Source organism: Eriocheir sinensis, chromosome 7 (genome assembly GCF_024679095.1).
Source record: "Eriocheir sinensis breed Jianghai 21 chromosome 7, ASM2467909v1, whole genome shotgun sequence".
Lineage (NCBI taxonomy): Eukaryota > Metazoa > Arthropoda > Malacostraca > Decapoda > Varunidae > Eriocheir > Eriocheir sinensis.
The window spans coordinates 16,763,046-16,790,141 of NC_066515.1; the positions used below are offsets into that span (position 1 = coordinate 16,763,046).

General features: G+C 44.1%; 2 protein-coding genes and 2 long non-coding RNA genes across 13 annotated transcripts; 1 reads left to right on the forward strand and 3 right to left on the reverse strand.

The window, feature by feature from the left end:
* Positions 1-19,137, reverse strand: LOC126993395 (small glutamine-rich tetratricopeptide repeat-containing protein alpha-like). Of its 2 annotated transcripts, none has more exons than XM_050852458.1 (9): positions 19,017-19,137; positions 17,243-17,465; positions 16,435-16,586; positions 12,537-12,686; positions 9,018-9,193; positions 5,464-5,605; positions 4,526-4,696; positions 3,475-3,660; positions 1-1,708 (listed from the first exon to the last, which is right to left on the reverse strand). In XM_050852458.1, the coding sequence occupies exons 1-8, from the start codon at positions 19,022-19,024 to the stop codon at positions 3,498-3,500; spliced, it is 1,185 nt and encodes a 394-aa protein (XP_050708415.1). In that variant the 5' UTR covers positions 19,025-19,137; the 3' UTR covers positions 1-1,708; positions 3,475-3,497. The 2 variants fall into 2 exon arrangements, with proteins under 2 accessions (XP_050708415.1, XP_050708419.1); XM_050852462.1 differs by having other exon boundaries at positions 3,463-3,660.
* On the reverse strand, positions 5,626-7,447 carry LOC126993426 (uncharacterized). Of its 2 annotated transcripts, none has more exons than XR_007747826.1 (3): positions 6,829-7,447; positions 6,260-6,745; positions 5,626-6,096 (listed from the first exon to the last, which is right to left on the reverse strand). It is a non-coding gene; the product is annotated as an uncharacterized LOC126993426 (long non-coding RNA). The 2 variants fall into 2 exon arrangements; XR_007747825.1 differs by having other exon boundaries at positions 5,626-6,176.
* Positions 13,373-16,166, reverse strand: LOC126993406 (uncharacterized). Of its 7 annotated transcripts, XR_007747824.1 has the most exons (7): positions 15,892-16,166; positions 15,381-15,470; positions 15,022-15,171; positions 14,962-14,991; positions 14,692-14,781; positions 14,512-14,571; positions 13,373-14,481 (listed from the first exon to the last, which is right to left on the reverse strand). It is a non-coding gene; the product is annotated as an uncharacterized LOC126993406 (long non-coding RNA). The 7 variants fall into 7 exon arrangements; XR_007747813.1 differs by lacking the exon at positions 14,962-14,991 and having other exon boundaries at positions 14,692-14,751; XR_007747819.1 differs by lacking the exon at positions 14,962-14,991.
* A 1,518-nt stretch (positions 19,138-20,655) lies between the features above and the next one.
* Positions 20,656-26,412, forward strand: LOC126993430 (ketohexokinase-like). 2 transcript variants are annotated; one of them, XM_050852532.1, is made up of 6 exons: positions 20,806-20,955; positions 23,056-23,714; positions 24,285-24,401; positions 24,765-24,972; positions 25,491-25,723; positions 25,841-26,412. In XM_050852532.1, exons 2-6 carry the CDS (start codon positions 23,614-23,616, stop codon positions 26,145-26,147), a joined length of 966 nt encoding a protein of 321 aa, XP_050708489.1. In that variant the 5' UTR covers positions 20,806-20,955; positions 23,056-23,613; the 3' UTR covers positions 26,148-26,412. The 2 variants fall into 2 exon arrangements, with proteins under 2 accessions (XP_050708478.1, XP_050708489.1); XM_050852521.1 differs by lacking the exon at positions 23,056-23,714 and having other exon boundaries at positions 20,656-20,955.
* Positions 26,413-27,096: the final 684 nt, after the last annotated feature.

A 27,096-nucleotide genomic window follows, 5' to 3' on the forward strand; every position in this document is an offset into this window, starting at 1 on the left:
TTGAGTTGTTTCACGTCTATTTCCAACCAAGTTTTTACAATGGTACTCAAAAAGGATAAACTCTTGCAAGAAGTAGTAGTAGTAGTAGTAGTTTAGAACATGATTTCCTTACACACTTAAAAAGCGAGACAAAACATTCTCTAACAACTGTCACAAGGGCCTGGAAATGACTCTTGGCTTGGGCTCTGAGAGAAAGCCTTGCATAAGACAGCCCAGCACCACCTGTTTGAACGCAGCCTGGCTTGTAGGGGCGTGGCTTACTTGTGGGTTAACCAATGACAGACACCAAACAGAAAAGGAAGGGATGGGAAAGGCTATTTGCTTGCCAGGTTAGTTAGGATAAAGTATAGGACTCGGAACTCTATTGCAGCCTCGCTTGTAGGGGTGTGGCTGGCATGAAGGGGCGTGGCTTGCTTGAGGACCAGCCAATGACAGACACCAAACAAAAGAAGGAATGGGAAGGGCTATTTGCTTGCCAGATTAGTTAGGAAAAAGTATAGGACTCAGAACTCTATTGCAGCCTGGCTTGTAGGGGTGTGGCTGGCAGGAAGGGGCATGGCTTGCTTGAGGACCAGCCAATGACAGACACCAAACAAAAGAAGGGATGGGAGAGGCTATTTGCTTGCCAGGTTAGCGAGGATAAAGTAGACTCATAACTCTCTATTGCAGCTTGGCTTGTAGGGGTGTGGCTGGCAGGGAAGGGCGAACTTGCTTGTGGGTTAACCAATGACAAATACCAACACAGGAAAGGAAGGATGGGAAAGGCTTATTTGCTTGCCAGGTTAGCGAGGATAAAGTAGACTCGTAACTCTCTATTGCAGCTTGGCTTGTAGGGGTGTGGCTGGCGGGGAAGGGCGAGCTTCCTTGTGGGATAACCAATGACAAATACCAAACAGGAAAGGAAGGATGGGGAAGGCTTATTTACTTGCCAGGTTAGTGAGGATAAAATCTAGACTCATAACTCTCTATCTACACTCCTATGTGCCTTAACTACTACTCTATATGAAGGTCGAGAATGGAAGATGTCCCCTCGAGATGACGCTTGCGATGAAAGTAACTCTGAGGTTCATATTCTTGAGCGTATCGGCGCCTCGGTTCACCCATTTGAAAAGCCTCTCGTAAAAGTTTCTGGGATTTAAATGAATTGTTTTGCGGTTTGAGTGATAATTTTACCAGACTTCTTCACCATGAACGGAAAAGTCTCCTATGAAAACCCAGTTAAATTTCACCATGGCCGTAGAGTATAGTCGTAATGAGAGCCTAATATGTTTAAGAATATGGACCTACACCTTATGATGACCCCTCGGAATGCCTCCTTATGACTCTTAACACGTGATATAAACCTCATGATCACTTAACAGGCGGAGATGATAGCAACGGCAGCAGCAGGAGGAGGAACGGCACAAGAGACGAAAGAATACACAAGCCACGGAAGAATACAAAAGCCGTGTTGTAAACTAACATAAGGTATTGTGGGTGGCCGAAACCTCCTTACTAGCAGAGATGGGAGGAAAAACGATAATTGCCTGTGATATCAACTGCGGGGAGTCTCGGTTCATAACAACATTAGTGAATACAATGGTGGTGGAGGTGGTGGTGGTGGTGGCGAGGGTAAGGGAGGGGCGAGGAGGGGACAGCACTAACGTTATATCAATTTCCTTTCTTTCCCCGTGTCGGTCGTGACGATGCGTACAAAACTACGTCGAATCTAAAAAAAAGAGAAAGGAGAGTTAGGGAAAGGGATCTCACATACACATTTAGAAAAAGTGTCTCAGGGATTGGTTTTAGTGAGTTCAGAAAAGATAAAGTCGAACCTAAAAAAGAGAGAGAAGGAGAGTTAGGGAAAGGGATCTCACACACATGTTTAGAAATAGTGATTCAGGGATTGATTTTAGTGAGTTCAGAAAAGATAAACTCGAACCTAAAAAAGAGAGAGAAGAGTTAGGGAAAGGGATCTCACACACATGTTTAGAAAAAGTGTCTCAGGGATTGATTTTAGTGAGTTCAGAAAAGATAAAGTCAAACCTAAAAAAGAGAGAGAAGGAGAGTTAGGGAAAGGGATCTCACACGTGAAAAAAAAGTCAGGGGATTGATTAAAGTGAGTTCAGAAAAGATAAACTCAAACCTAAAAAAGAGAGAGAAGGAGAGTTAGGGAAAGGGATCTCACATACATGTTTAGAAATAGTGTCTCAGGGATTGATTTTAGTGAGTTCAGAAAAGATAAAGTCGAACCTAAAAAAGAGAGAGAAGGAGAGTTAGGGAAAGGGATCTCACATACATGTTTAGAAATAGTGTCTCAGGGATTGATTTTAGTGAGTTCAGAAAAGATAAACTCAAACCTAAAAAAGAGAGAAACACATGAAGCGAAGTTTCCGTGAAAGTGTGGTCGCGTCGCGTGGCCATTCCGATTCATGCGCATCATGAATCGCCACCCCAGTTTAACACTGATTTGTATGGGGTTTTTGTTACTCAGCAAGAGAATATGCATCCATTCTCCATGAGGTCAAATGGGTGACTGAGTACTGACTTTAGAAATAGTGTCTCAGGGATTGATTTTAGTGAGTTCAGAAAAGATAAACTCGAATCTAAAAAAAAAGAGAAAGGAGAGTTAGGGAAAGGGATCTCACACACACGTTTAGAAATGGGATACTTGTTGTTTTCAGGAAAGGATGCGTGGGGATGGAAATTGAAGAAGGGAGATAGAACAAGAAATAAAAGGGGAGATGGTGTGAAATAAGAAGTGGTGATATAATGGAAAGAAGGAGAAAGACAAGGAGGAGGAGAGGAAACAGAATGAGGAGGAGTAGAAGAGAATGAAGAAGAAACAGAGAAAATAGGAATAGAGAAGCAGTTATGTGTCAAAGGTTAAGTTTAATGAGTTCAGAAAAGGTCAAATCTACAGAGAGAGAGAGGAGAGTTAGGGAAAGGGGTCTCCACACACACATTTAGAAATAGTGTCTCAGATTAATTTTAGTGAGTTCAAAAAAGGTATGTTGAATCTAAAAAGAGGGAGAAAGGAGAGTTAAGGAAAGGGGTCTCCACACATGTTTAGAAATAGTGTCTCAGATTAATTTTAATGAGTTCAAAAAAGGTATGTTGAATCTAAAAAGAGGGAGAAAGGAGAGTTAACCCGGTAGCTGCGGGGATCATGTTTCTTAAAGGCCCCTCTAAGCGAGAATAATGAGAAAAAATCATCACTCACGGAAACCATTTTATTATATATATCAATGCATTTGTGATCAGCTTATGCATCATCTACTTTAAAGGGTTTATATCATGGCACAAATCTGGCCCGTTGCTGCTACACGGGAAAGCCACAAATCTGCCCTGTCGCTGCTACCGGGTTAAGGAAAGGAGTCTCCACACACACATAAGAAATAACACTGTCTCAAAGGTTAATTTCAGTAAGTTCAGAAAAAAACGTCAAATCTACACTGTACACAAACACACACACACACTAACCAACACACATACCAATAGCGGTGTCTAATGGGGAGCTAGGTTTGAGGGGGGGGATCCTGGTTGCCTCCCTCACCCCCCTGATCCCCTCCTCCTCCTCCGCCTCCACCTCCTGCTCCTCCTCCTCTGTTCATCTGCTGACGGATCTGCTCCACAAGTTCCGGGTGTTGGGACTGCATCTGTTCGGCAAGCTGGCGGCCACTGCGGAGATGGAGATATGACGGGAGATGAAGAGAGATGTTTTATGGGACAGGATGTGAGTAGATGGAAATAGAAGAGGAAGGGAGATAGAACAAGAAATAAAAGGGGAGATAGAGGAATATAAAAGAGGAAATGGAGAGAAATATATGAAAGCTGATGAAGAGAAATGAAGAGAGATATTTTATGGGGAATGGTGTGCAGAGATGGGAATAGAAGAAGAAGGGAGATAGAACAAGAAATAAAAGAGGAGATTAAAGGGGAGATACAGAGAAATAAATGAAGAGATAGAGAAACAGATGGAGAGAGATATTTTATGGGGAAAGATATGTGGAGATGGGAATAGAAGAAGGAAGATAGAACAAGGAATAAAAGGGCAGATGGAGGGATATAAAAGAGGAAATGGAGAGAAAGAACTGAAGAGATAGAGAAACAGATGAAGAGAGAAAGGGAAAGGATGTGCAGAGATGGGATTAGAGGAGGAAGGAAGACAGAACAAGAACTAAAGGGGAGATGGAGGGAAATAGGAGAGGAGATTAACGGGGAAATAGAGAGAAATAAATAATGGCGATATCTTGTCAATAAATGGAGGTAGAAAGAAGTTACAGGAAGGGAAAGATAACAACATTCACTCCCTCTCTCTCTCAAAAGAAATTACGGAGAAGCAAAAGATTATAGCTTCCTCTCTCTCTCTCTCTCTCTCTCTCAAAAGAAATTACAGGAAAGGGAAAGGTTATACCATCCTCCCCCCCCCCCCCTCTCTCTCTCTCTCTCTCTCTCTGTCTCTCAAAAGAAATTACAGGAAAGAGAAAGATTATACCATCCTCTCTCTCTCTCTCTCTCTCTCTCTCTCGCTCCCTATACTTACACATTGAGCAAGGCCTCCATGCCCCCGGGACCCCCAGGGCCACCCGGGGGTGGGACGGGTGGGGCGACTGGGGGTGGAGGGGGTGGAGGTGCCACGTTAGGAGGGGGCACACCGGGCACGCCACCGCCAGGGCCGCCACCGCCAGCCATGACGCCCATGAAGTTGCTTAGCCTGTAGAAGGGGCAGAAGGGGGTTGGTGAGGCACTGTTTTTTTTTTTATCTTTTTTTTGCTTCTCTCCTTTACTCTTCTCCTATATTCTGTTTACTCTCCTCTTCCTCAATCTCCTCTTCATGCTTCTCTATTCCTATTTTCTTTTTTCTCTGTTTCTTCTTCATTCTCTTCTACTCCTCCTCCTCCTTGTCTTCTTCCTACTCTTCCTCCTCCACTTCCTCTTTTTCTCTTGTGTATGATGTAGAATTTGTGACTTAAACCTCCTCCTCCTCCTCTCATTGTCTTCTTCCTCCTCCTCATCTCTTTCCCCTCTGTCATTTTCTCCTCCTCATCTTTTTATTCCACTTCTTCCTCCACCTTCTCCTCATCTTTTTATTCCACTTCTTCCTCCACCTTCTCCTCATCTTTTTATTCCACTTCTTCCTCCTCCTCCACATTTTTTTATTCCACTTCTTCCTCCACCTTCTCCTCATCTTTTTATTCCACTTCTTCCTCCACCTTCTCCTCATCTTTTTATTCCACTTCTTCCTCCACCTTCTCCTCATCTTTTTATTCCACTTCTTCCTCCACCTTCTCCTCATCTTTTTATTCCACTTCTTCCTCCACCTTCTCCTCATCTTTTTATTCCACTTCTTCCTCCTCCTTCTCCTCATCTTTTTATTCCACTTCTTCCTCCACCTTCTCCTCATCTTTTTATTCCACTTCTTCCTCCTCTTTCTCCTCCTCCTCCTCCTCTTCCTTCACCTCCTCCTCCTCCCCTACTCACATATTCTGCATGTTGGGGTCTGCCATGAGCTGGGTGGCCATGTTCATGAGTGCCGGGTTGCCCAGTATGTTGCCCAGGTCAGGTCCTCCCGCCCCCGCTAGGTTCCCGAGACCCCCCAGGCCGAAGGGTAAGCCGCCGGGACCTGTGTGGGTGAACGGGTGAATGGGTGAGTGAGTTTGGGTTTATATAGACACTACCATAGACACATTACCTTTGCCTTTTTTTGTTTCCCATCTCTCTTGTTAAATTACCGTATATCTTTTTTTTTTTTTTTTTTTTTTTTACAACAAAGGAGACGGCTCGAAGGCAACAAAAAGAGTGAAAAAAATCAAAATAAAAGCCCGCAACTCACCACTCCCATAACAGACAATAGTAAAGAATAGCCAAAAGAGAGGTCAATCTTGCCAAGCCAAATAAGAACCAACACTTTTAATAAACCCATTACTTCCCTTCCTTCCCAAGACAAACTACACCTTGCCTGACCTGACCAAATGAGAAACAATTCAGTCCAAACAATCCCATTAATTCCCTTCCCTCCCAAGACAAACTACACCTTGCCTGACCTGACCAAATGAGGAACATTTCAGTCCAAACAATCCCATTACTTCCCTTCCCTCCCAAGACAAACTACACCTTGCCTGACCTGACCAAATGAGGAACAATTCAGCCCAAACAATCCCATTACTTCCCTTCCCTCCCAAGACAAACTACACCTTGCCTGACCTGACCAAATGAGGAACAACAATTCATTCCAAACAACCCCATTACTTCTCTTCCCTCCCAAGACAAACTACACCTTGCCTGACCTGACCAAATGAGGAACAATTCAGTCCAAACAATCCCATTACTTCCCTTCCCTCCCAAGACAAACTACACCTTGCCTGACCTGACCAAATGAGGAACAATTCAGTCCAAACAACCCCATTACTTCCCTTCCCTCCCAAGACAAACTACACCTTGCCTGACCTGACCAAATGAGGAACAATTCAGCCCAAACAATCCCATTACTTCGCTTCCCTCCCAAGACAAACTACACCTTGCCTGACCTGACCAAATGAGGAACAACAATTCAGTCCAAACAATCCCATTACTTCCCTTCCCTCCCAAGACAAACTACACCTTGCCTGACCTGACCAAATGAGGAACAACAATTCAGTCCAAACAATCCCATTACTTCCCTTCCCTCCCAAGACAAACTACACCTTGCCTGACCTGACCAAATGAGGAACAATTCAGTCCAAACAATCCCATTACTTCTCTTCCCTCCCAAGACAAACTACACCTTGCCTGACCTGACCAAATGAGGAACAACAATTCATTCCAAACAACCCCATTACTTCCCTTCCCTCCCAAGACAAACTACACCTTGCCTGACCTGACCAAATGAGGAACAATTCAGTCCAAACAATCCCATTACTTCTCTTCCCTCCCAAGACAAACTACACCTTGCCTGACCTGACCAAATGAGGAACAACAATTCATTCCAAACAACCCCATTACTTCCCTTCCCTCCCAAGACAAACTACACCTTGCCTGACCTGACCAAATGAGGAACAATTCATTCCAAACAATCCCTTTAATTCCCTTCCCTCCCAAGACAAACTACACCTTATTTAACCTAAACCAACACTAGTCCAAACAAACCCATTCCTGCTCTCCCCTTCCTTTACCAGTGAGTTTATGGGTTGATACAGACACACTACCTTTGTTTACTTAGGCCTCCCTTCTCTATGTTATGACCTTAGTGAGCCTAACCAAATAAGAACAAAATAAGGAATAAGAACCAACATATCAGCCTGAAACAAACACATTACTTCCCTACCTTTCATTTCCCTCATGTCAAATTGTACCTTACTTAACCTTCCTTGTTGAAAGAAAAAAACATTCCACCCACTCAGAACCAACGTATCATAAGGGAAAGTAAAAGGGAAAGAAAGGAAGAAAATAAAGAGAAGTGCACCTAACCTAAATATGCCACATTATAACTTACCTAACCTTCCCTGCTGGAGAGAAAAAAAAAAAAAAAAAAAAAAAAAATCACCTACTCAGAATCAACACATCAGAAGGGAAAGGGGGAAGGAAAAGAAGGGAAAATGATAAAAAGCACTGCCCATAACCTAACCTAAATAATGATAAAAGAAAGCTGCACCTAACCTAACCTAACCTATTTCCCCCGATAAGAACCAACGCCTCAGATGGGAGAGGAGAAAGAAGGATGATAAAAAGAAGTGCACCTAACCTAACTTAAACATGGCAAAGAGAGCTGCACCTAACCTAACCTAACCCCCAGTAAGAACCAATGTCTCAGAAGGGAGTGGAGAAGGAAGGATGATAAAGAGAGCAGCACCTAACCTAACCTATTCCCCCAGTAAGAACCAATGTCTCAGAAGGGAATGGAGAAGGAAGGATGATAAAGAGAGCTGCACCTAACCTAACCTATTCCCCCAGTAAGAACCAATGTCTCAGAAGGGAATGGAGAAGGAAGGATGATAAAGAGAGCAGCACCTAACCTAACCTATTCCCCCAGTAAGAACCAATGTCTCAGAAGGGAATGGAGAAGGAAGGATGATAAAGAGAGCTGCACCTAACCCAACCTAAACCCCCAGTAAGAACCAATGTCTCAGAAGGGAATGGAGAAGGAAGGATGATAAAGAGAGCTGCACCTAACCTAACCTAAACCCCCAGTAAGAACCAAAGTCTCAGAAGGGAATGGAGAAGGAAGGATGATAAAGAGTGCTGCACCTAACTTAACCTAATCCCCCAGTAAGAACCAAAGTCTCAGAAGGGAATGGAGAAGGAAGGAATGATAAAGAGAGCTGCACCTAACCTAACCTATTCCACCAGTAAGAACCAATGTCTCAGAAGGGAATGGAGAAGGAAGGATGATAAAGAGTGCTGCACCTAACCTAACCTATTCCACCAGTAAGAACCAATGTCTCAGAAGGGAATGGAGAAGGAAGGATGATAAAGAGAGCTGCACCTAACCCAACCTAATCCCCCAGTAAGAACCAATGTCTCAGAAGGGAATGGAGAAGGAAGGATGATAAAGAGAGCTGCACCTAACCCAACCTAATCCCCCAGTAAGAACCAATGTCTCAGAAGGGAATGGAGAAGGAAGGATGATAAAGAGTGCTGCACCTAACCTAACCTAATCCCCCAGTAAGAACCAATGTCTCAGAAGGGAATGGAGAAGGAAGGATGATAAAGAGAGCAGCACCTAACCTAACCTATTCCCCCCAGTAAGAACCAATGTCTCAGAAGGGAATGGAGAAGGGAAGATGATAAAGAGAGCTGCACCTAACCTAACCTAATCCCCCAGTAAGAACCAATGTCTCAGAAGGGAATGGAGAAGGAAGGATGATAAAGAGTGCTGCACCTAACCTAACTTAAACATGGCAAAGAGTGCTGCACCTAACCTAACCTAATCCCACAGTAAGAACCAATGTCTCAGAAGGGAATGGAGAAGGAAGGATGATAAAGAGATCTGCACCTAACCTAACCTATTCCCCACAATTCTAACCAATGCCTCAGACCTTTGCAGCGCCCCAACCTACCGAAGCCCCCAAATGCGTTCCCAGGCTGCTGCTGCTGCTGCTGTGGCTCGGCCTGCAGCTTCTCCTCGGCGATGGCCAGGTTGCTGCGGTAACTGTCATTTTCTGGCTCCAGCTCCAGGGCCTTCTGGTAGCACTCCTTGGCCCGGTGGTGCTCGCTGAGGCTGGAGTAGGCAAGGCTGGGAAGGAAGGGAGGGAGGGAAAGGGTTAATAATGAGGTTCGGGAGGAAGGGAGTGAGGGAGAGAGTAGACAAAGGTGAGAGAAAGAGAGGGAGGGAGTAAGCAAGACTGGGGAGGGAGGGAGGGAGGGAGAGAGAGGGTCAATAATGAAGTTGGGGAGGAAGGGAGAGAATAGAGTAGGGTGAGAGAAAGGAAGGGAGGGAGTAAGTAAGACTGGGGAGGGAGGGAGAGGCTTAACCCCTTCACTCCGGTGACGCCGATGTCGGCGTCCGATGGCGTCACCGTTAGTCCTCTTCCATTTCCTCTTAATCCTCTTCTAAGCCTCTTAAGAGGAAATGGAAGATGATTAAGAGGTTTAGAAGAGGATTAATCCTCTTCCATTTCCTCTTGACCCTTTCCATACTGTGGCGGTGACGTCTGCGTCATGGATGGAAAGGGTTAACAATGAAGTTGGGGAGGAAGGGAGGAAGGGAGAGAGTAGACAAGGGTGAGAGAAAGGGAGGGAAGGAGGAGGCAAGGTTGGGAGAGAGGAAGGGTTGAGGGAGGAAGGTAGGAAAGGCTGGGGAGGGAGTTATTGTTGATATTGGAGTAGGCAAGGCTGGGAGGGAGGAAGGAAGGGAGGGGGAAAGCTGGAGGCTGGAGCAGGCAAGGCTAGGCTATGTAGGAAAGACTGGGGAGGGAAGGAGGGAGGGACTCATTGACTGGGTTGTGAAGTAAGGAAGGAAGGATGGAGATGATGGGTTGTGAAGGAAAGGAAGGAAGGGATGGAGATGATGGCTGTGAAGGAAAGGAAGGAAGGAGAGAGATGATGAGAGAGAGAGAGAGAGAAGGAAGGGATGGAGAGAGATGGGTTGTGAAGGAAGGAAGGAAAGGGAAGGAAGGGATGGAGTTGATGGCTGTGAAGGAAAGGAAGGAAGGGATGGAGATGATGGGTTGTGAAGGAAAGGAAGGAAGGGATGGAGATGATGGGTTGTGAAGGAAAGGAAGGAAGGGATGGAGATGATGGGTTGTGAAGGAAAGGAAGGAAGGGATGGAGATGATGGGCTGTGAAGGAAAGGAAGGAAGGGATGGAGATGATGGGTTGTGAAGGAAGGGAAGGAAGGGATGGAGGTGATGGGTTGTGAAGGAAGGAAGGAAGGATGGAGATGATGGGCTGTGAAGGAAAGGAAGGAAGGGATGGAGATGATGGGTTGTGAAGGAAAGGAAGGAAGGGATGGAGATGATGGGTTGTGAAGTAAGGGAAGGAAGGGATGGAGATGATGGGTTGTGAAGGAATGGAAGGAAGGGATGGAGATGATGGGTTGTGAAGGAAGGGAAGGAAGGAAGGATGGAGTTGTTGGGTTGTGAAGGAATGGAAGGAAGGGATGGAGATGATGGGTTGTGAAGGAAAGGAAGGAAGGGATGGAGATGATGGGTTGTGAAGGAAAGGAAGGAAAGGATGGAGATGATGGGTTGTGAAGGAAAGGAAGGAAGGGATGGAGATGATGGGGTGTGAAGGAAAGGAAGGAAGGGATGGAGATGATGGGCTGTGAAGGAAAGGAAGGAAGGGATGGAGATGATGGGTTGTGAAGGAAGGGAAGGAAGGGATGGAGATGATGGGTTGTGAAGGAAGGGAAGGAAGGGATGGAGATGATGGGTTGTGAAGGAAGGGAAGGAAGGGATGGAGATGATGGGCTGTGAAGGAAAGGAAGGAAGGGATGGAGATGATGGGTTGTGAAGGAAGGGAAGGAAGGGATGGAGATGATGGGTTGTGAAGGAAAGGAAGGAAGGGATGGAGATGATGGGTTGTGAAGGAAAGGAAGGAAGGGATGGAGATGATGGGTTGTGAAGTAAGGGAAGGAAGGGATGGAGATGATGGGTTGTGAAGTAAGGGAAGGAAGGGATGGAGATGATGGGTTGTGAAGGAAAGGAAGGAAGGGATGGAGATGATGGGTTGTGAAGTAAGGGAAGGAAGGGATGGAGATGATGGGTTGTGAAGGAAAGGAAGGAAGGGATGGAGATGATGGGTTGTGAAGGAAGGGAAGGAAGGATGGAGATGATGGGTTGTGAAGGAAAGGAAGGAAGGATGGAGTTGATGGGTTGTGAAGTAATGGAAGGAAGGGATGGAGATGATGAGCTGTGAAGTAAGGAAGGATGGAGATGCTGGGTTGTGAAGGAACGGAAGGAAGCGATGGAGATGATGGGTTGTGAAGGAAGGAAGGAAGGGATGGAGGTGATGGGTTGTGAAGGAAGGGAAGGAAGGGATGGAGATGATGGGTTGTGAAGGAAAGGAAGGAAGGGATGGAGATGATGGGTTGTGAAGGAAAGGAAGGAAGGGATGGAGATGATGGGTTGTGAAGGAAAGGAAGGAAGGGATGGAGTTGATGGGTTGTGAAGGAAAGGAAGGGATGGAGTTGATGGGTTGTGAAGGAAAGGAAGGAAGGGATGGAGTTGATGGGTTGTGAAGGAAAGGAAGGAAGGGATGGAGATGATGGGTTGTGAAGGAAAGGAAGGAAGGGATGGAGTTGATGGGTTGTGAAGGAAAGGAAGGAAGGGATGGAGTTGATGGCTGTGAAGGAAGGGAAGGAAGGGATGGAGATGATGGGTTGTGAAGGAAAGGAAGGAAGGGATGGAGATGATGGGTTGTGAAGGAATGGAAGGAAGGGATGGAGATGATGGGTTGTGAAGGAAAGGAAGGAAGGGATGGAGATGATGGGTTGTGAAGGAAAGGAAGGAAGGGATGGAGATGATGGGCTGTGAAGGAAAGGAAGGAAGGGATGGAGATGATGGGCTGTGAAGGAAGGGAAGGAAGGGATGGAGATGATGGGTTGTGAAGGAAGGGAAGGAAGGGATGGAGATGATGGGTTGTGAAGGAAAGGAAGGAAGGGATGGAGATGATGGGCTGTGAAGGAAGGGAAGGAAGGGATGGAGATGATGGGTTGTGAAGGAAAGGAAGGAAGGGATGGAGATGATGGGCTGTGAAGGAAGGGAAGGAAGGGATGGAGATGATGGGTTGTGAAGGAAGGGAAGGAAGGGATGGAGATGATGGGTTGTGAAGGAAAGGAAGGAAGGAAGGGATGGAGATGATGGGTTGTGAAGGAAAGGAAGGAAGGAAGGGATGGAGATGATGGGTTGTGAAGTAAGGGAAGGAAGGGATGGAGATGATGGGCTGTGAAGGAAGGGAAGGAAGGGATGGAGATGATGGGTTGTGAAGGAAGGGAAGGAAGGGATGGAGATGATGGGTTGTGAAGTAAGGGAAGGAAGGGAGGGAGTTGATGGTCTGTGAAGGCAAGGAAGCACAACCAACCATGAGACAACCAAACTGCACTTTACTGAACCCTCCTGCCAGCCTGCCCGACTCACCCCATCCTGCCGTAAGCCTTGCTGTACTGGGGCTCAATCTGCAGGGCTCGCTTGCAGTCCTCAATGGCCTCGCGCTGGTTGTTGAGCTTGCTGTGCGCCGCCGCCCTGTTGCAGTAGTAGACGGCATTCTGCGAGTCTTTGCTGATGGCTCTGTGGCGAGGAGACGACGAGAGGATGAGACGAGGAAGATGGAAAATAATACAGAGAGAATCACGCATAGAAACGGAAGAGGAAGATAATTAAGAAAGAGATATATATACAGGGGACGGGAGATAGTCAAGTGTTTGTATTAAGTGATTACATATATATATTTAGAGAAGAGGAGAGGGAGGAAGATGATAAAGGAGAGAAGAGAAGATGGGAAGAGAAAGAGGAATGATGATACAGGGATAGAGGAGAGGAGTGAAAAGAGGAAGGAAGATGATGAAGGAAGAGGTGCACATATAGAGGAGTGAGAGGAGGAGGAGGAGGGCAGATGATAAAGAGGAAGGTACAGATAAAGAAGAAGGAAGAAGATAATTACGAGGAGAGGGGAAAGGAGGAAAGGAGATTGTTAAAGTGCAATTATACAGAAAGGGAGAGGAAGAAGGAAGATGGTAGAAGAAAAGATGGACAAATAAAGGAGTGTAAAGAAGAGGGAAGATGATAAAGAGGGGAAGAAGATAATTATGAGGAGAGGGGAAAGGAGGAAGGGAGACTGTTAAGGAGTATATATAGAGAGAGAAAGAGAGAGGAAGAAGATGGTGCAAGAAGAGATGAAGAAAAAAGGAGCGTAAAGAGGAGGGCAGATGATAAAGAGGGGAAGATGATAATTATGAGGAGAGGGGAAAGGAGGAAGGGAGATTGTTAAGGAGTATATATAGAGAGAGAAAGAGAGAGGAAGAAGATGGTGCAAGAAGAGATGAAGAAACAAAGGAGTGTAAAGAGGAGGGCAGATGATAAAGAGGGGAAGATGATAATTATGAGGAGAGGGGAAAGGAGGAAGGGAGATTGTTAAAGAGTATATATAGAGAGAGAAAGAGAGAGGAAGAAGGAAGATGGTAGAAGAAAAGATGGACAAATAAAGGAGTGTAAAGAAGAGGGCAGATGATAAAGAGGGGAAGATGATAATTATGAGGAGAGGGGAAAGGAGGAAGGGAGATTGTTAAAGAGTATATATAGAGAGAAAGGGAGAGGAAGAAGGAAGATGATACAAGAAGAGATGAACAAATAAAGGAGTGTAAAGAGGAGGAGGATAAAGAGGGGATCACACGTAGAAGACAGGAGAGGAGGAGATTTGATGATAAAGAGAGGAACCCATATAGAAGAAGGGAGAAAATTAAGAGAATGGCACATATAATTTTCCTATCATTTACTTTGTCATTCATATTCAATTATTTTTTTACCTTCAGTATTTTTTTGGATTCACATTTTTCACTTTTTCATCATTTATTTTTTTTCATCATGTTTATACCTTATTTTCTCACTTATTCATCCTTTTCAACCTACTAATCATTTATTCAGTTATCTTATACTTTTAAAATACGTATACTCAATTATTCTTTATCCTTTTTAATTTTTTCTCCATTCTATCATTCATTCACACATTTTTAACCTTTTATTTATCATTTATTCACTTTTTACCTTTTCAATAACTTCATTTTTTTTCACCTTCATCATTCCCTCACATTTTCTAACCTTTCATCATCAATATCATCATTAGTTTCTCACCTTTTACATCACCTAGTCAATCTTTTTAACACGTATATCTTTCATTTGCATATTTTTACTTTCCATCATCAATTTATAATCCTTTCTTTTATCATTTATTCCTTTTCTTAACTTTTTCCATCACTCAAGCATTTTTTATTTACCTCGTCTATCATTCGTTCACATCTTTTTATCTATCATCATCATTTCCTAATTATATTTTTACCTTCCATCATCATTTACTCATTATTTTCACCTTCCATCATCATTTACTCATTATTTTTACCTTCCATCATCATTTACTCATTATTTTCACCTTCCATCATCATTTACTCATTATTTTCACCTTCCATCATCATTTATTCATAATTTTTACCTTCCATCATCATTTACTCATTATTTCCACCTTCCATCATCATTTGCTCATCATTTTTACCTTCCATCATCATTTACTCATTATTTTTACCTTCCATCATCATTTACTCATTATTTTCACCTTCCATCATCATTTACTCATTATTTTCACCTTCCATCATCATTTACTCATTATTTTCACCTTCCATCATCATTTATTCATAATTTTTACCTTCCATCATCATTTACTCATTATTTCCACCTTCCATCATCATTTGCTCATTATTTTTACCTTCCATCATCATTTACTCATTATTTTTACCTTCCATCATCATTTACTCATTATTTTTACCTTCCATCATTATTTACTCATTATTTCCACCTTCCATCATCATTTACTCATTATTTTCACCTTCCATCATCATTTACTCATTATTTTTACCTTCCATCATCATTTACTCATTATTTTCACCTTCCATCATCATTTACTCATTATTTTCACCTTCCATCATCATTTACTCATTATTTTCACCTTCCATCATCATTTACTCATTATTTTTACCTTCCATCATCATTTACTCATTATTTTCACCTTCCATCATCATTTACTCATTATTTTCACCTTCCATCATCATTTACTCATTATTTTTACCTTCCATCATCATTTACTCATTATTTTTACCTTCCATCATCATTTACTCATTATTTTTACCTTCCATCATCATTTACTCATTATTTTCACCTTCCATCATCATTTACTCATTATTTTTACCTTCCATCATCATTTACTCATTTTTTCACCTTCCATCATCATTTACTCATTATTTTTACCTTCCATCATCATTTACTCATTATTTTTACCTTCCATCATCATTTACTCATTATTTCCACCTTCCATCATCATTTACTCATTATTTTTTACCTTCCATCATCATTTACTCATTATTTTCACCTTCCATTATCATTTACTCATTATTTTTACCTTCCATCATCATTTACTCATTATTTTCATCTTCCATCATCATTTACTCATTATTTTCATTTTCCATCATCATTTACTCATTATTTTCAACTTCCATCATCATTTACTCATTATTTTCATCTTCCGTCATCATTTACTTATTACTTTTACCTTCCATCATCATTTATTCATTATTTTCACCTTCCATCATCATCTACTCATTATTTTTATCTTCCATCATCATTTACTCATTATTTTTGCCTTCCATCATCATTTACTCATTATTTTCACCTTCCATCATCATTTACTCATTATTTTTACCTTCCATCATCATTTACTCATTATTTTTACCTTCCATCATCATTTACTCATTATTTTTACCTTCCATCATCATTTACTCATTATTTCCACCTTCCATCATCATTTACTCATTATTTTTACCTTCCATCATTATTTACTCATTATTTTCACCTTCCATTATCATTTACTCATTATTTTCACCTTCCATCATCATTTACTCATTATTTTCACCTTCCATCATCATTTACTCATTATTTTCACCTTCCATCATCATTTACTCATTATTTTCACCTTCCATCATCATTTACTCATTATTTTCACCTTCCATTATCACTTACTCATTATATTTACCTATTATCATCATTTCCTCATTATATTTACTTTTCATCATCATTTACTCATTATTTCTACCTTTTATCATCATTTCCTCATTATCTTTACTTTATATCATCATTTACTCATTATTTTTACCTTCCATCATCATTTACTCATTATTTCTACCTTTTATCATCATTTCCTCATTATCTTTACTTTATATCATCATTTACTCATTATTTTTACCTTCCATCGTCATATATTCATTTTTTTTTTTACCTTGTGTAGCAGTCAAGGGCTTCGGTGAACCTCTCGTCGCGCATCAGCTGGTTCCCCTCGTTCTTGAGCTTCTCCGCCTCGCCCTTCTCCTCCTCTGTGGCCTCCCTCGGAGGTGCCGCGTCCATCTGCTGGGGCTGGGCCGCCCGCTCCACCTGGGGAGAATGTGGAGGATAAGGTGGAGGTGGAGGAGGGTATTTTAATCTGTTGACTGTGGATTTCCTACAAAAAGACATCACCAAGCTACAGGAATGGATCAAAAAGTGGCTGCTACAATTCAGTGAAGAAAAATGTAAAGTCCTGCACCTTGGGAGGGGATATCCAGCATAGCAGTACTACATGGGAAACACTCCACTATCCACCACAAAGGCAAAGAAAGACATGGGAGTATATGTTATCAGGCTACCAGTGAAAGCCAAATTCATTCCAACGCAGTGAATGGGTTAAGGAGATATTTGTGCTAAGTTGTCTTTTTCTCTATTATTTCTGAACTTTTTCTCTTCCTTATTTACAATCTTTTTTCTCTTCTTTACTCTTAGCTACTATTCCTCACTCACAGGGGAAGGAAATTTAACTGTTGTTAGATGGAGAAAATAATTACTTTCCTATCCTTTCTTTCTTGTTTTCTTTTCTTCTTTCTAATCCTAGCATTTCTTACCTATCCCTTCTTTCTTTCTACTTTTCTATCCTATCCTTAAGAGAGAGAAAACAAGAAAGAACGAGAAACAGATATACAGAGGGAAGGAAACACACACACACACACACACACACACACACACACACACACACACACACACACACACACACTCACACTGGGCTCCCCCTTGACCGCCTCGGCAAATATCTGGTACAGGGGGCGCGACACAGCCTGTTCGGTCTGGCTGAGAGACACCCCATAGGCCGTCTCAAGGCACTGGATGGCCACCTCCACGCTTTCCACCCCCTCCTCCGTCAGCCCGCCACTGCTGCCGCCGCCCTCCAGCTGGGACTGAAGGAACTGGATCATGGAGTACACCAGGCGGTTCACAACTTCCCTGCAAAAAGAAATGTGATGATGTGAGAGTTCAGTCACACCGCCACAGAACATAAGGTGAAGCAGCCGGTCAATGGTCTGTGTTCTTAAACGTATCAGTCTCTCATTACGACGGTTTCCTAAGGCCACAGAGAAGACTAACAGGCTTTCCATGGGTGTTTCTTCCATTTAAGATGCAGAAGCTGTGTAAAACTATCACAAGTATCACAAAACAGCCCATGAAAATCCTAGTAACTTGTACTAGAGGCTTTTCGAATAGGGGAACTGAGGCACCGGTGTTTAAAAATAAGGGCAAATGTTTGAAGTCCATGCAAGCCAGGGACCAAGACTCTTTGACTACTTCCTGAGGGACACCACTTTACTCTGGACACCTTCAAACCCTCTCCATCGGCATTTCTTGGAGATCGGCTATTTGAATTTTATTGACGTGCATCACTTGTGGCGTAGTGCAGCGTTGAAGGCATCCCCCTTCTAAGCCAGTGTTGTGTTCCCTTCATATTCTTCTTTTGACCTGTATCTCTTCGTAGGTCCTTCCCCTGGTGGACAGTGGCTGACAGACCACTACATCCGTACTGTCCACACCAAAAGTCTGTGTGATGAACTGTTGAATTATTAGCCATATTTTTTTAACAAGTGACTGGCTCACTGGTTGATTGTGCTGTGTAAGGGCCGGCACCCCAGCAGTTTACTAAGCTGGTCGGCCAATCTGTCCTCTAAATCACGACAAGAATATATAACAGGAAAAGTTGTGTGGGCCAAAAAACTACTGGCATGCTAAACCAAAAGTCGATAAATCATATTGGGAAAACTATGTGTGCAACTCCCTCACCAGCGGAGCCATGGGTGGGGCGGAGCAGTGAGGGGGGCGGGGGACTACCAAGGTGACCATGCTTATCATCACCTGAAATCTAATTCCTTCCCTGGTGACAGACTGACAGACTAACAGCAATACTCTTACACCCACCATTGACATGACCTAAGAATATGCCCCAGTGATGCTATATCTGTGCCCCCCAGTGTGACAGAGCAGCAGGGAGAAATTGACCTGCCACAAAAACAGTCCGGGCAATCTGGTTTCCCTATAGTATTACGGCCGTGTCTCCTTCTTCTTTTAAGCTGCAACACTTTGTATCGCTTCTCACCTGCTAGCATTTAACACTAACGGGGCTAAAGAGGCCGTGGTTCCCGAGCCTAACCAGCCTCCTGAAGCACTTCAGACCCACAACCTGACCACCCCATTAAACACTCCAGAAGAAGAACAACTTACAAAACAAGTCCTATCTGTCTATCAATCTAAGTTTCCAATGCCCTCTCCTCTCTTAGCAACCTCCATGGCCTCCTTCGCCTCCGCCTGCCATCCGTCACTGCTGGCAAGGGGAAGTAACAGCGTGTGGACAGGCCGGGGCACAGGCTGCATTTAACGGGAATATACGGGTTTACGGGACCTCTCAGCTGGTGTAGGGATAAAACGTAACACTAGTAATGCTCTGGGTACAAGCCGAGGCGTTGGTCAAGTACGTGGTGGCCGAGGACGTGGAAATACGAGGCTTACTTCTCCATGATGTGTTGTTTGCCTTCCTCCCGAGCACTGGCTGGTCTGGGCCTTGGCGGGACAGGAAACGATGTGGAGTCTGCCTTCGTAACGGATCACCTTTACAGCAATTAAAACACTGAGATTGATTGAGTGATAGTTTAATGTTGCAAGTAAACAAAAAGGAGAAGGGAGAAACATGCCATCCCAACCCCCAGGCAGTACATAGTGTGATTATAAGGCTAAAGATACATGTGGAAGTAGCACGTACCGGAAACACCACATGAGAAAGAAAGGGGAAAAAGATTGAAAGATGAGGAAAGCAACAAGCCCAGACAGTAAAGAGCTACACCGGGGATATTACAAAGGTCAAACTGACAAACTCCCGACCGACAACTCACTCAAGAAGGCACGTGATCAAGATTCCCATTACGACTCGATCTTTTCTAATGCCACAGAGAAGATTGACGTCTGGGCTGTCAGCATCAATTACATGGCTTATTTTTCCCGTTCATGGCGCAGGAGTCGTGTAAATCTATCACTAGGAACACAAAACACCCCATGACTATCCCATGCAGACGCTTCTACGAGATCGAGGCATAAAAAAAAAAAAATTCATATATATATATATATATATATATATATAGTCATCATGAGGTGGCGATCATCAACATAACAGCAAGTCACTATATAGCAACTTGTATTTCTGAGGCTATATAGAGGCTGAAGAAGAAGAAAAGGCTCCCACTTATTAATCCTCTTGAAGACACCCATTTATTCCTCTTCAGGACTACCATTTGTTCCTCTTCAAAAGACTCCCACTTAATTGTTCCTCTTCAAGACTTCAAAAGACTCCCACTTAATTGTTCCTCTTCAAGACTACCACTTACTCGATCCTCTTCAAAAGGCTCCCACGTACTTGTTCTTCTTCAAAAGGCTCACACTTGTTCCTCTTCAAAAGGCTCACACTTGTTCCTCTTCAAAATTAAGGCACCTACTTGTTCCTTAAAAGGCTCCCACCTGTTCCTCTTCAAGACTCCCACTTATTCCTCTAATCCTCTTCAAGACTCCCACATGTTCCTCTTCAAAAGGCTCACACTTGTTCCTCTTCAAAAGGCTCCCACTTATTCCTATTTAAAAGGCTCCCACTTGTTCCTCTTGAAGACTCCCACTTTTCCTCTTCCAAAGGTTCGATCCCACTTGTTAATTCCTCTTGAAGACTCGATCCCACTTATTCCTCTTGAAGACACCCGTTTATTCCTCTTCAAGACAACCATCTGTTCCTCTTCAAAAGACTCCCACTTGTTCCTCTTGAAGACTAAATTATATTCCTCTTCCACTAAGGCTCCCACTTGTTCCTCTTGAAGACTCTAAATTATATTCCTCTTCCTAAGCCTCCCACTTGTTCCTCTTGAAGACTAAATTATATTCCTCTTCCTAAGCCTCCCACTTGTTCCTCTTGAAGACTAAATTATATTCCTCTTCCTAAGCCTCCCACTTGTTCCTCTTGAAGACTCTAAATTATATTCCTCTTCCTAAGCCTCCCACTTGTTCCTCTTGAAGACTAAATTATATTCCTCTTCCTAAGCCTCCCACTTGTTCCTCTTGAAGACTAAATTATATTCCTCTTCCTAAGGCTCCCACTTGTTCCTCTTGAAGACTCTAAATTATATTCCTCTTCCTAAGGCTCCCACTTGTTCCTCTTGAGTCTACCCCTTCCCTGCCCCGTCCTCACTGCCCCTGTGTTGGGTGACTCGTGGAAGACAGCTAGGGCAGACGCAGCACCTAATATTAACCCCAGGCGTCCCCAGTCCCCCATGCAGTGCCCCGCCTCGAGCCCCGGGCGTGAGGGGGGCGTGGCCGTGCTGTGTGTGGGCCACGTGTGTGTGGACATGGTCAACGTGTGCCGCCGCTACCCCGCCGAGGACGCCCAGGTCGGCACCAACACCAAGAACAACAGGTGGGTGGGGGATGAGACCGAGGTTGTTAAATGTGTTGTAGCCATGGGAAGGGGTTATGTTATGGGTTGTGTGTGTATTGTAGCCATGGGAAGGGGTTATGTTATGGGTTGTGTGTATTGTAGCCATGGGAAGGGGTTATGTTATGGGTTGTGTGTATTGTAGCCATGGGAAGGGGTTATGTTATGGGTTGTGTGTATTGTAGCCATGGGAAGGGGTTATGTTATGGGTTGTGTGTGTATTGTAGCCATTGTAAAGGGGTTTATGTTTATGGCTTCATCTCCTTCCTCTTCACCTGGTTAACTCACCTGGTTGCTACCCCATGTGCACAAATTAGGCACTATATGAGGTATACGAAATAGGGATAGAAAGGGGCAGCTGAAATCTGTAGGTACGCCAGTCTGTCGGGGGTTGTATATAACTGAGTAAGTATAAGTCAATTAAGTAAAAAAGATTGAGTTATGTACCTTGCACAGATCACTTTATATTGATGAGTGTATTAATTATTGTTTAGACTACTAGGTGTATGCTGTGATTAATAGAGGGTATTATTCTAGTGTTTGCCCATACTCACCCCTCGCAACCAAAATTGGCTAGGGGGCCATTGAGACTTCGGGGAATGCGGTGGTAAACATGAAATGCGTCGCAAATGCATAGTTTCATGTCCCCCACCCGAAACCCTGCATTCCCACCAGGTCCCCAGGCTTGTATGGGGGGGACGGGGGAGTATGGGCAAACACTAGAATTTTACCTAATTGAGTACTGAGGTTATATTTTAATCAAACATGTAAAGAATGGGACCAAGGGATACATGTAGGGCAGATTTGAAACTAGGTAAAGAATCGTGTGCAACCACCTCGTCAGGCAACGAATCCCACAGGCTGATATGTCGCATCGAAAAGAAACGGGTAAAACTAGGGAACAACTACTTCTCCCCCTATGCAGTACCCAGGGCCAGGGAGAGCCATCACTGGGCCCTGGTACTATGAGGATTTTAGAATTTGACCAATTTTAAGAGCCAATTTAAAGCCATAAATGATATATACATATGATATATGATATATACATATCATGTTTATGGTGTGTTTTGCATATTAGTATTCTCTCTCTCTCTCTCTCTCTCCATTTACTCCCATTTTGAGACCGGGCCCTGGTGTAAAGATACCAGCTTCACCCCCCTCTCACGGGCCCTGGCAGTACCCATGCTATTTTTTCGGTATATTAGAAGCAGTTGTTAGCTAGATTAACCAAGAAACGTTTTCTGGCTTCAAGGGAACTGTGCGGCTGAAATATTTTGTACCTATGACTTCTTCCTTGTATTTTTTACTGTACTATCACCACTGCCATTTCCCCCATTCCTTCTCCTCCTCCTCCTCTTTTTCACTTTCTCCTCCTTTATCTTCTTCCTCTTCTTCTTCCATCTTCTCATCTTATTCTTATGGTATGGGTTGTGTTTGTGTTGTAGCCATTGTAAGGGGTTTATGCTTATGTTATGAGTTGTTTTTATAAATAACGCATTTAAATTTCGTCTAGATAAGTATTGGGAAACTGCAGGCTTTAAGTTTGACCCGACCATGTCACCACCCTCAGTTAACTTATGTCAACATAATACGAGCGCAGCATAATTGTTTCATTCAACTGGTCTGCGAAACGTACTTAAGTGTAAGTGAATTAAGTGTGGTAACGTAATAGCTTCCAGAAACTTAAAAAGACTAGGTTAGTGCCCCAGGAAAGTTTATACTATTCAATGATAAATACTGAAGACATGGAGGAAAAAAGCATAAGGTAACTTAAATGATTTTCTTTCTTCCTTGCCCGTCTTAAGCCTAGAAAAAAATGACACCTCTCGGTAATTAACCTTTCTGAGACACACACACACACACACACAAAGGGGAAGGGGTGTGTGGTTTGTGAAGGTCCCACCAGCACCAAGAGATCGACTAATGAGCTTGCTCAGGTCAGGAGGGTACATGCTGGCGATGACAATTCTAGCTCGTGATCAGGCCGTGGTAAGCATCCCCATTATTTTCCCCATCCCAACCTGACACACCACATTGACCTCTTCCATTTCCACACGTCCAAACGGCCTTCTTCATCCACAGGTAAAGAAGCAGCCGACTGGAAGCAAGAACACACACCTAGGACCATCACGCTAGACTTTAAGAGAGAGAGTCGGAGGATAAAGGGAAGAATCAAGGAAGCCAAGAACACACACAAGAATAGAAGGCTTAGCAAGGTCCTTCAGAGAGTGACGCGGCTTAACCTTATCAGACATGACCTTTGCCTCCTTATTCAAGTAGAGAGAGAAAGAAAAAAAAATTGAATAAGTGGCTAGTGTCTTGAGTGTGGGATTGACGACAGACAGAGACAGAGAGGAGAAAGAAACAGATGGAGAGAAGAAGAGGGAGAGAAAATATATCATACCAGTGTCTAGTGTGTGTGTGTGCGTGTGTGTGTAACTGATAACTAACAGAAATAAAATAAGAAAAATAACAAGAAATAAGACAAAGAACAAAATATCTCAAATCCATAACCTTTACAAGAGAGGTCAAAGAGGAAAAAACAGCAACTTAGAAACAATAACAAAAATAAAAACTAACTGCAGTGATTCAGCAACTCTAAAAGGCCCACAGAAAGGAGTGTTTGTGAGTGTCGCTGCGATGAGTTCCGAGGAGGAGAAGAAAATCCTGTGTGTTGGCCTGTGCTGCCTCGACATCGTCAGTAAGGTGGTGCGCTTCCCTGTGGAGGACACGGATCAGAGGTACACACACACACAGCTTAGGGGAAGAGGTGGTGGAGGCGAGCAGTGTCCACCAAATGAAGGAAAGGCTAGATGAATGTAGATATGGAGATGGGACTATTACAACTTAGCTTGGGCCTGGTAGACTACAAATAGGTAGATACACACACACACACACACACACACACACACACACACACACACACACACACACACACACACACACACACACACACACAGCTTAGGGGAAGAGGTGGTGGAGGCGAGAAGTGTCCACCAAATGAAGGAAAGGCTAGATGAATGTAGATAAGGAGATGGGACTATTAGAACTTAGCTTGGGCCTGGTAGACTACAAATAGGTAAATACAGATAGGTAAATACACACACACACACACACACACACACAGAAGAGGTATTGGATGGACTCAAGGCTAGGTAGATATCATATATTTACCCTCATGTGTAAAGGTTGTTGTAAAGGTTATGGATTTGAGATATTTTATTTTTTGTAATTTCTCTTTATTTTTCTTATTTCTTTTATTTCTGTTAGTTATCAGTTCTGTATTTAATTCTTATACCGTCATTTTCTAGGTGCCTTGAGCAGCGGTGGCAGCGCGGTGGTAATGCCTCCAACAACAGCACCGTCCTGGCACTGCTGGGGGCCAAGGTGACCTATTTTGGCACCATCGCTGACTCCCACGAGAAGAGGTAAGGAGATGTATTTAGAAGTGGTGCCAGATGGACTTGTCACTAAATCCCTCACTAACATATTCACATCATCATTGCCTTAGTTTTATTAAAGGTAGATTAGGTATGTGTATATTCCTCAGTATATCAGTAGTATAGTAATAAAAATGGTATAGTGTAGTATCAAATGTATGTTCAACTGTGTGTTCTCAGTATATCAAGTGGAAATCAGTCACCTCTTGAAAAATACATCCATAGTCTAAGCTGTCATTTCCTTGGCCATTCTTTTATCTCAGTCCCTCACTTTCTCCCATCTTCACTTTCCCTCCTATTCACTCCTTCCTTTTCTCCACCTTTCTTCTTCCCTCTCTCCTTCTCCTTCAGTTTTCTGCTGGACGACTTTGCCAAGTATGGGGTGGACACATCGCAGGTGGTGGTGTGCGGGGGGTGTGAGGCGCCCTGCTCCTGCATCGTCCTGAGCCAGGAGACGGGCTCGCGCACCATCATACACTCCAACAAGAACCTGCCTGAGCTGACGGTCCAGGACTTTGCCAGGCTGGACCTCACCCCGTACCGCTGGGTCCACTTCGAGGTTAGTAAGAGAGATAGGAGGTTATATAAGAGAAGGTTGATAGATCCCTTGGGGTAGATGAGGTTAGGTAAGGTAAGGGAAAAAGGAAGAAAAGGATAAAAAATGGGGGGAAGAAATAGAAAAAAGAGGAGAAAAATAAGTGAATGAGAGAGAGGGAGGGAGAGAGAGAGAGACGGGAGGTTATTGATAGATCTCTTATGTGTTAGGTAAGGTTAGTAAGAGAGAAAGAGAGAGATGGGAGGTTAGATAAGGGAGGGTTGATAGATCTTTTGGGTTAGGTGAAGTTCAGAGTTGTAGTTTAATGGATTTGAGTCATGCTTGTATTTTCCTGCCTCCATATTCAGTTTATCTTTTAACTAGTGTATGCCCCTTACCTGAACCAATTATATGTGTGTGTAGTTATGGCTTAAAATGGATTTGAGTCATGCTTGTATTGTCCGATCTTCATATTCATCTTATTTATCTTTTAACTCATGGATGGTCCTCACTTAACCACTTGTGTGTGTGTGTGTGGGCAGGGCCGTAACGTGGAAGCCGTGAAGTCCATGGTGGGTCTGGTGCGTGCCCACAATGAGGGTGTGACTGGCCCGCCCATCACCTGCTCTGTGGAGATCGAGAAGGCCCGGCCGGAGCTTGAGGTGCTGATCCCCCTGGCGGATGTGGTGTCTGTGTCCAAGGACTATGCAGTCTTCAAGGGCTACACCAGCATGGCACAGGCCCTGGGGGAGGTGCAGAAGGTGGCACGACCTGGGTGAGTCCTTGGTGGGGCTGTCAGGGGTGTTGTGTTGTGGCCAAGAGTTTTCTAGTATCCATGAAGGGTGTTGAGGCGGATGTGGCTGACGGTGCTGTTCTGTTGCCTGGTCCGCAGTGCCATGGTGGTGTGCCCCTGGGGCGAGGAGGGTGCCAGCGCATGCCAGGGCCAGGGTGAGGTGGTGCACAGCCCGGCCTTCCCCCCAGCCAGTGTGGTGGACACTCTCGGGGCCGGCGACACGTTCAACGCAGCCACCATCTTCGCCCTGGCACGGGGCCATGGCCTGCAGGACAGCATAACCTTTGGCTGCCGCGTGGCCGGTGCCAAGGTGGGTGTGACAGGCTGGGACCCACTGCGGGTCATCCTCAAGGATGGCGGGGCGGGGCTGCTGCCACCAGGGCCCGGGGCTGCTGCAGGCACCTGATGAAGGGCTTTGGGCCTTTCAAGGCTCACCCAGGGACACTGTAGACGTGTTGTGATGATTGCCATCACCGTGCAGCCGCAGTGTTCCTCCCGTCCTGGCGTCATCTCTGGTTGGCTGGCATTATCTTGTCAGTCATTTGTTCAGCAGCTGTCCTCATGGTCACTATTCTGGAGCAGTTCTTCTGTGGCTTATTGTTTCCACTTGTTTCTTGCCCTTGACTGCCTCCTCTGCTGTAAACATATATACATAAACGTGTCCTGACCAATGCTGTTCATCAGTTCTCCCTTTAGTGGGTCATCTACTCTGCCTAGCTACTGTCTTAGGCTTAGGTGTTTAGAGTCGCACGTGTGTGGGAGTGAGGTCAGGGTTGCCATGGAGGGATGGTCAATCAAAGGTCCTTTATTCACGGCAGAACAAACATCACGGGGATATCAACTGTATTTACACCTATGTACAAATAGGGCGGGTGTAGGCGTGGCTATATCAGTATATACACGGTCATAACAACAGCAAGAGAGTACATCAGTGCATGGCTTCTGGAGGGAGAGGGAGAGACTTAGATCCATATTCTTAAACATGTCAGCCTCCCACTACAACTGTTTCCCAAGGCCACAGAGAAGATTAACTGGGTATTCATGGCTGTTTTCCCTATTCAAGATACAGGAGTCGGGTAAAACTATCACTGGGATCACAAAACAGTTCATGAAAATCCCAACAACTTTTTAAACATATCAGACCCACTATAACCATTTCCCAAGGCTACAGAGAAGATTAACTGGGTATTCATGGCTGTTTTCCCTATTCACGACACAGGAGTCAGGTTAAACTATCACTGGGATCACAAAACAGTCCATGAAAATCCCGGCAACTTTTTAAACATGTCAGCCTCCCACTACAACTATTTCTCAAGGCCACAGAGAAGATTAACTGGGTATTCATGGCTGTTTTC

Bases quoted from the DNA above. Each gene is read 5' to 3' on its own strand.
- LOC126993430 (XM_050852521.1), top strand. From the start codon at position 20,813: ATGCAGTGCCCCGCCTCGAGCCCCGGGCGTGAGGGGGGCGTGGCCGTG. The intron at 24,402-24,764 runs GTAAGGAGATGT...CTTCTCCTTCAG, and splicing joins GCTGACTCCCACGAGAAGAG to TTTTCTGCTGGACGACTTTG. The intron at 24,973-25,490 runs GTTAGTAAGAGA...GTGTGTGGGCAG, and splicing joins ACCGCTGGGTCCACTTCGAG to GGCCGTAACGTGGAAGCCGT.
- LOC126993395 (XM_050852458.1), bottom strand. The intron at 5,606-9,017 runs GTAGGTTGGGGC...TCACCCACACAG, and splicing joins GAACGCATTTGGGGGCTTCG to GTCCCGGCGGCTTACCCTTC. The intron at 4,697-5,463 runs GTGAGTAGGGGA...CCCCTTCTACAG, and splicing joins GACCCCAACATGCAGAATAT to GCTAAGCAACTTCATGGGCG.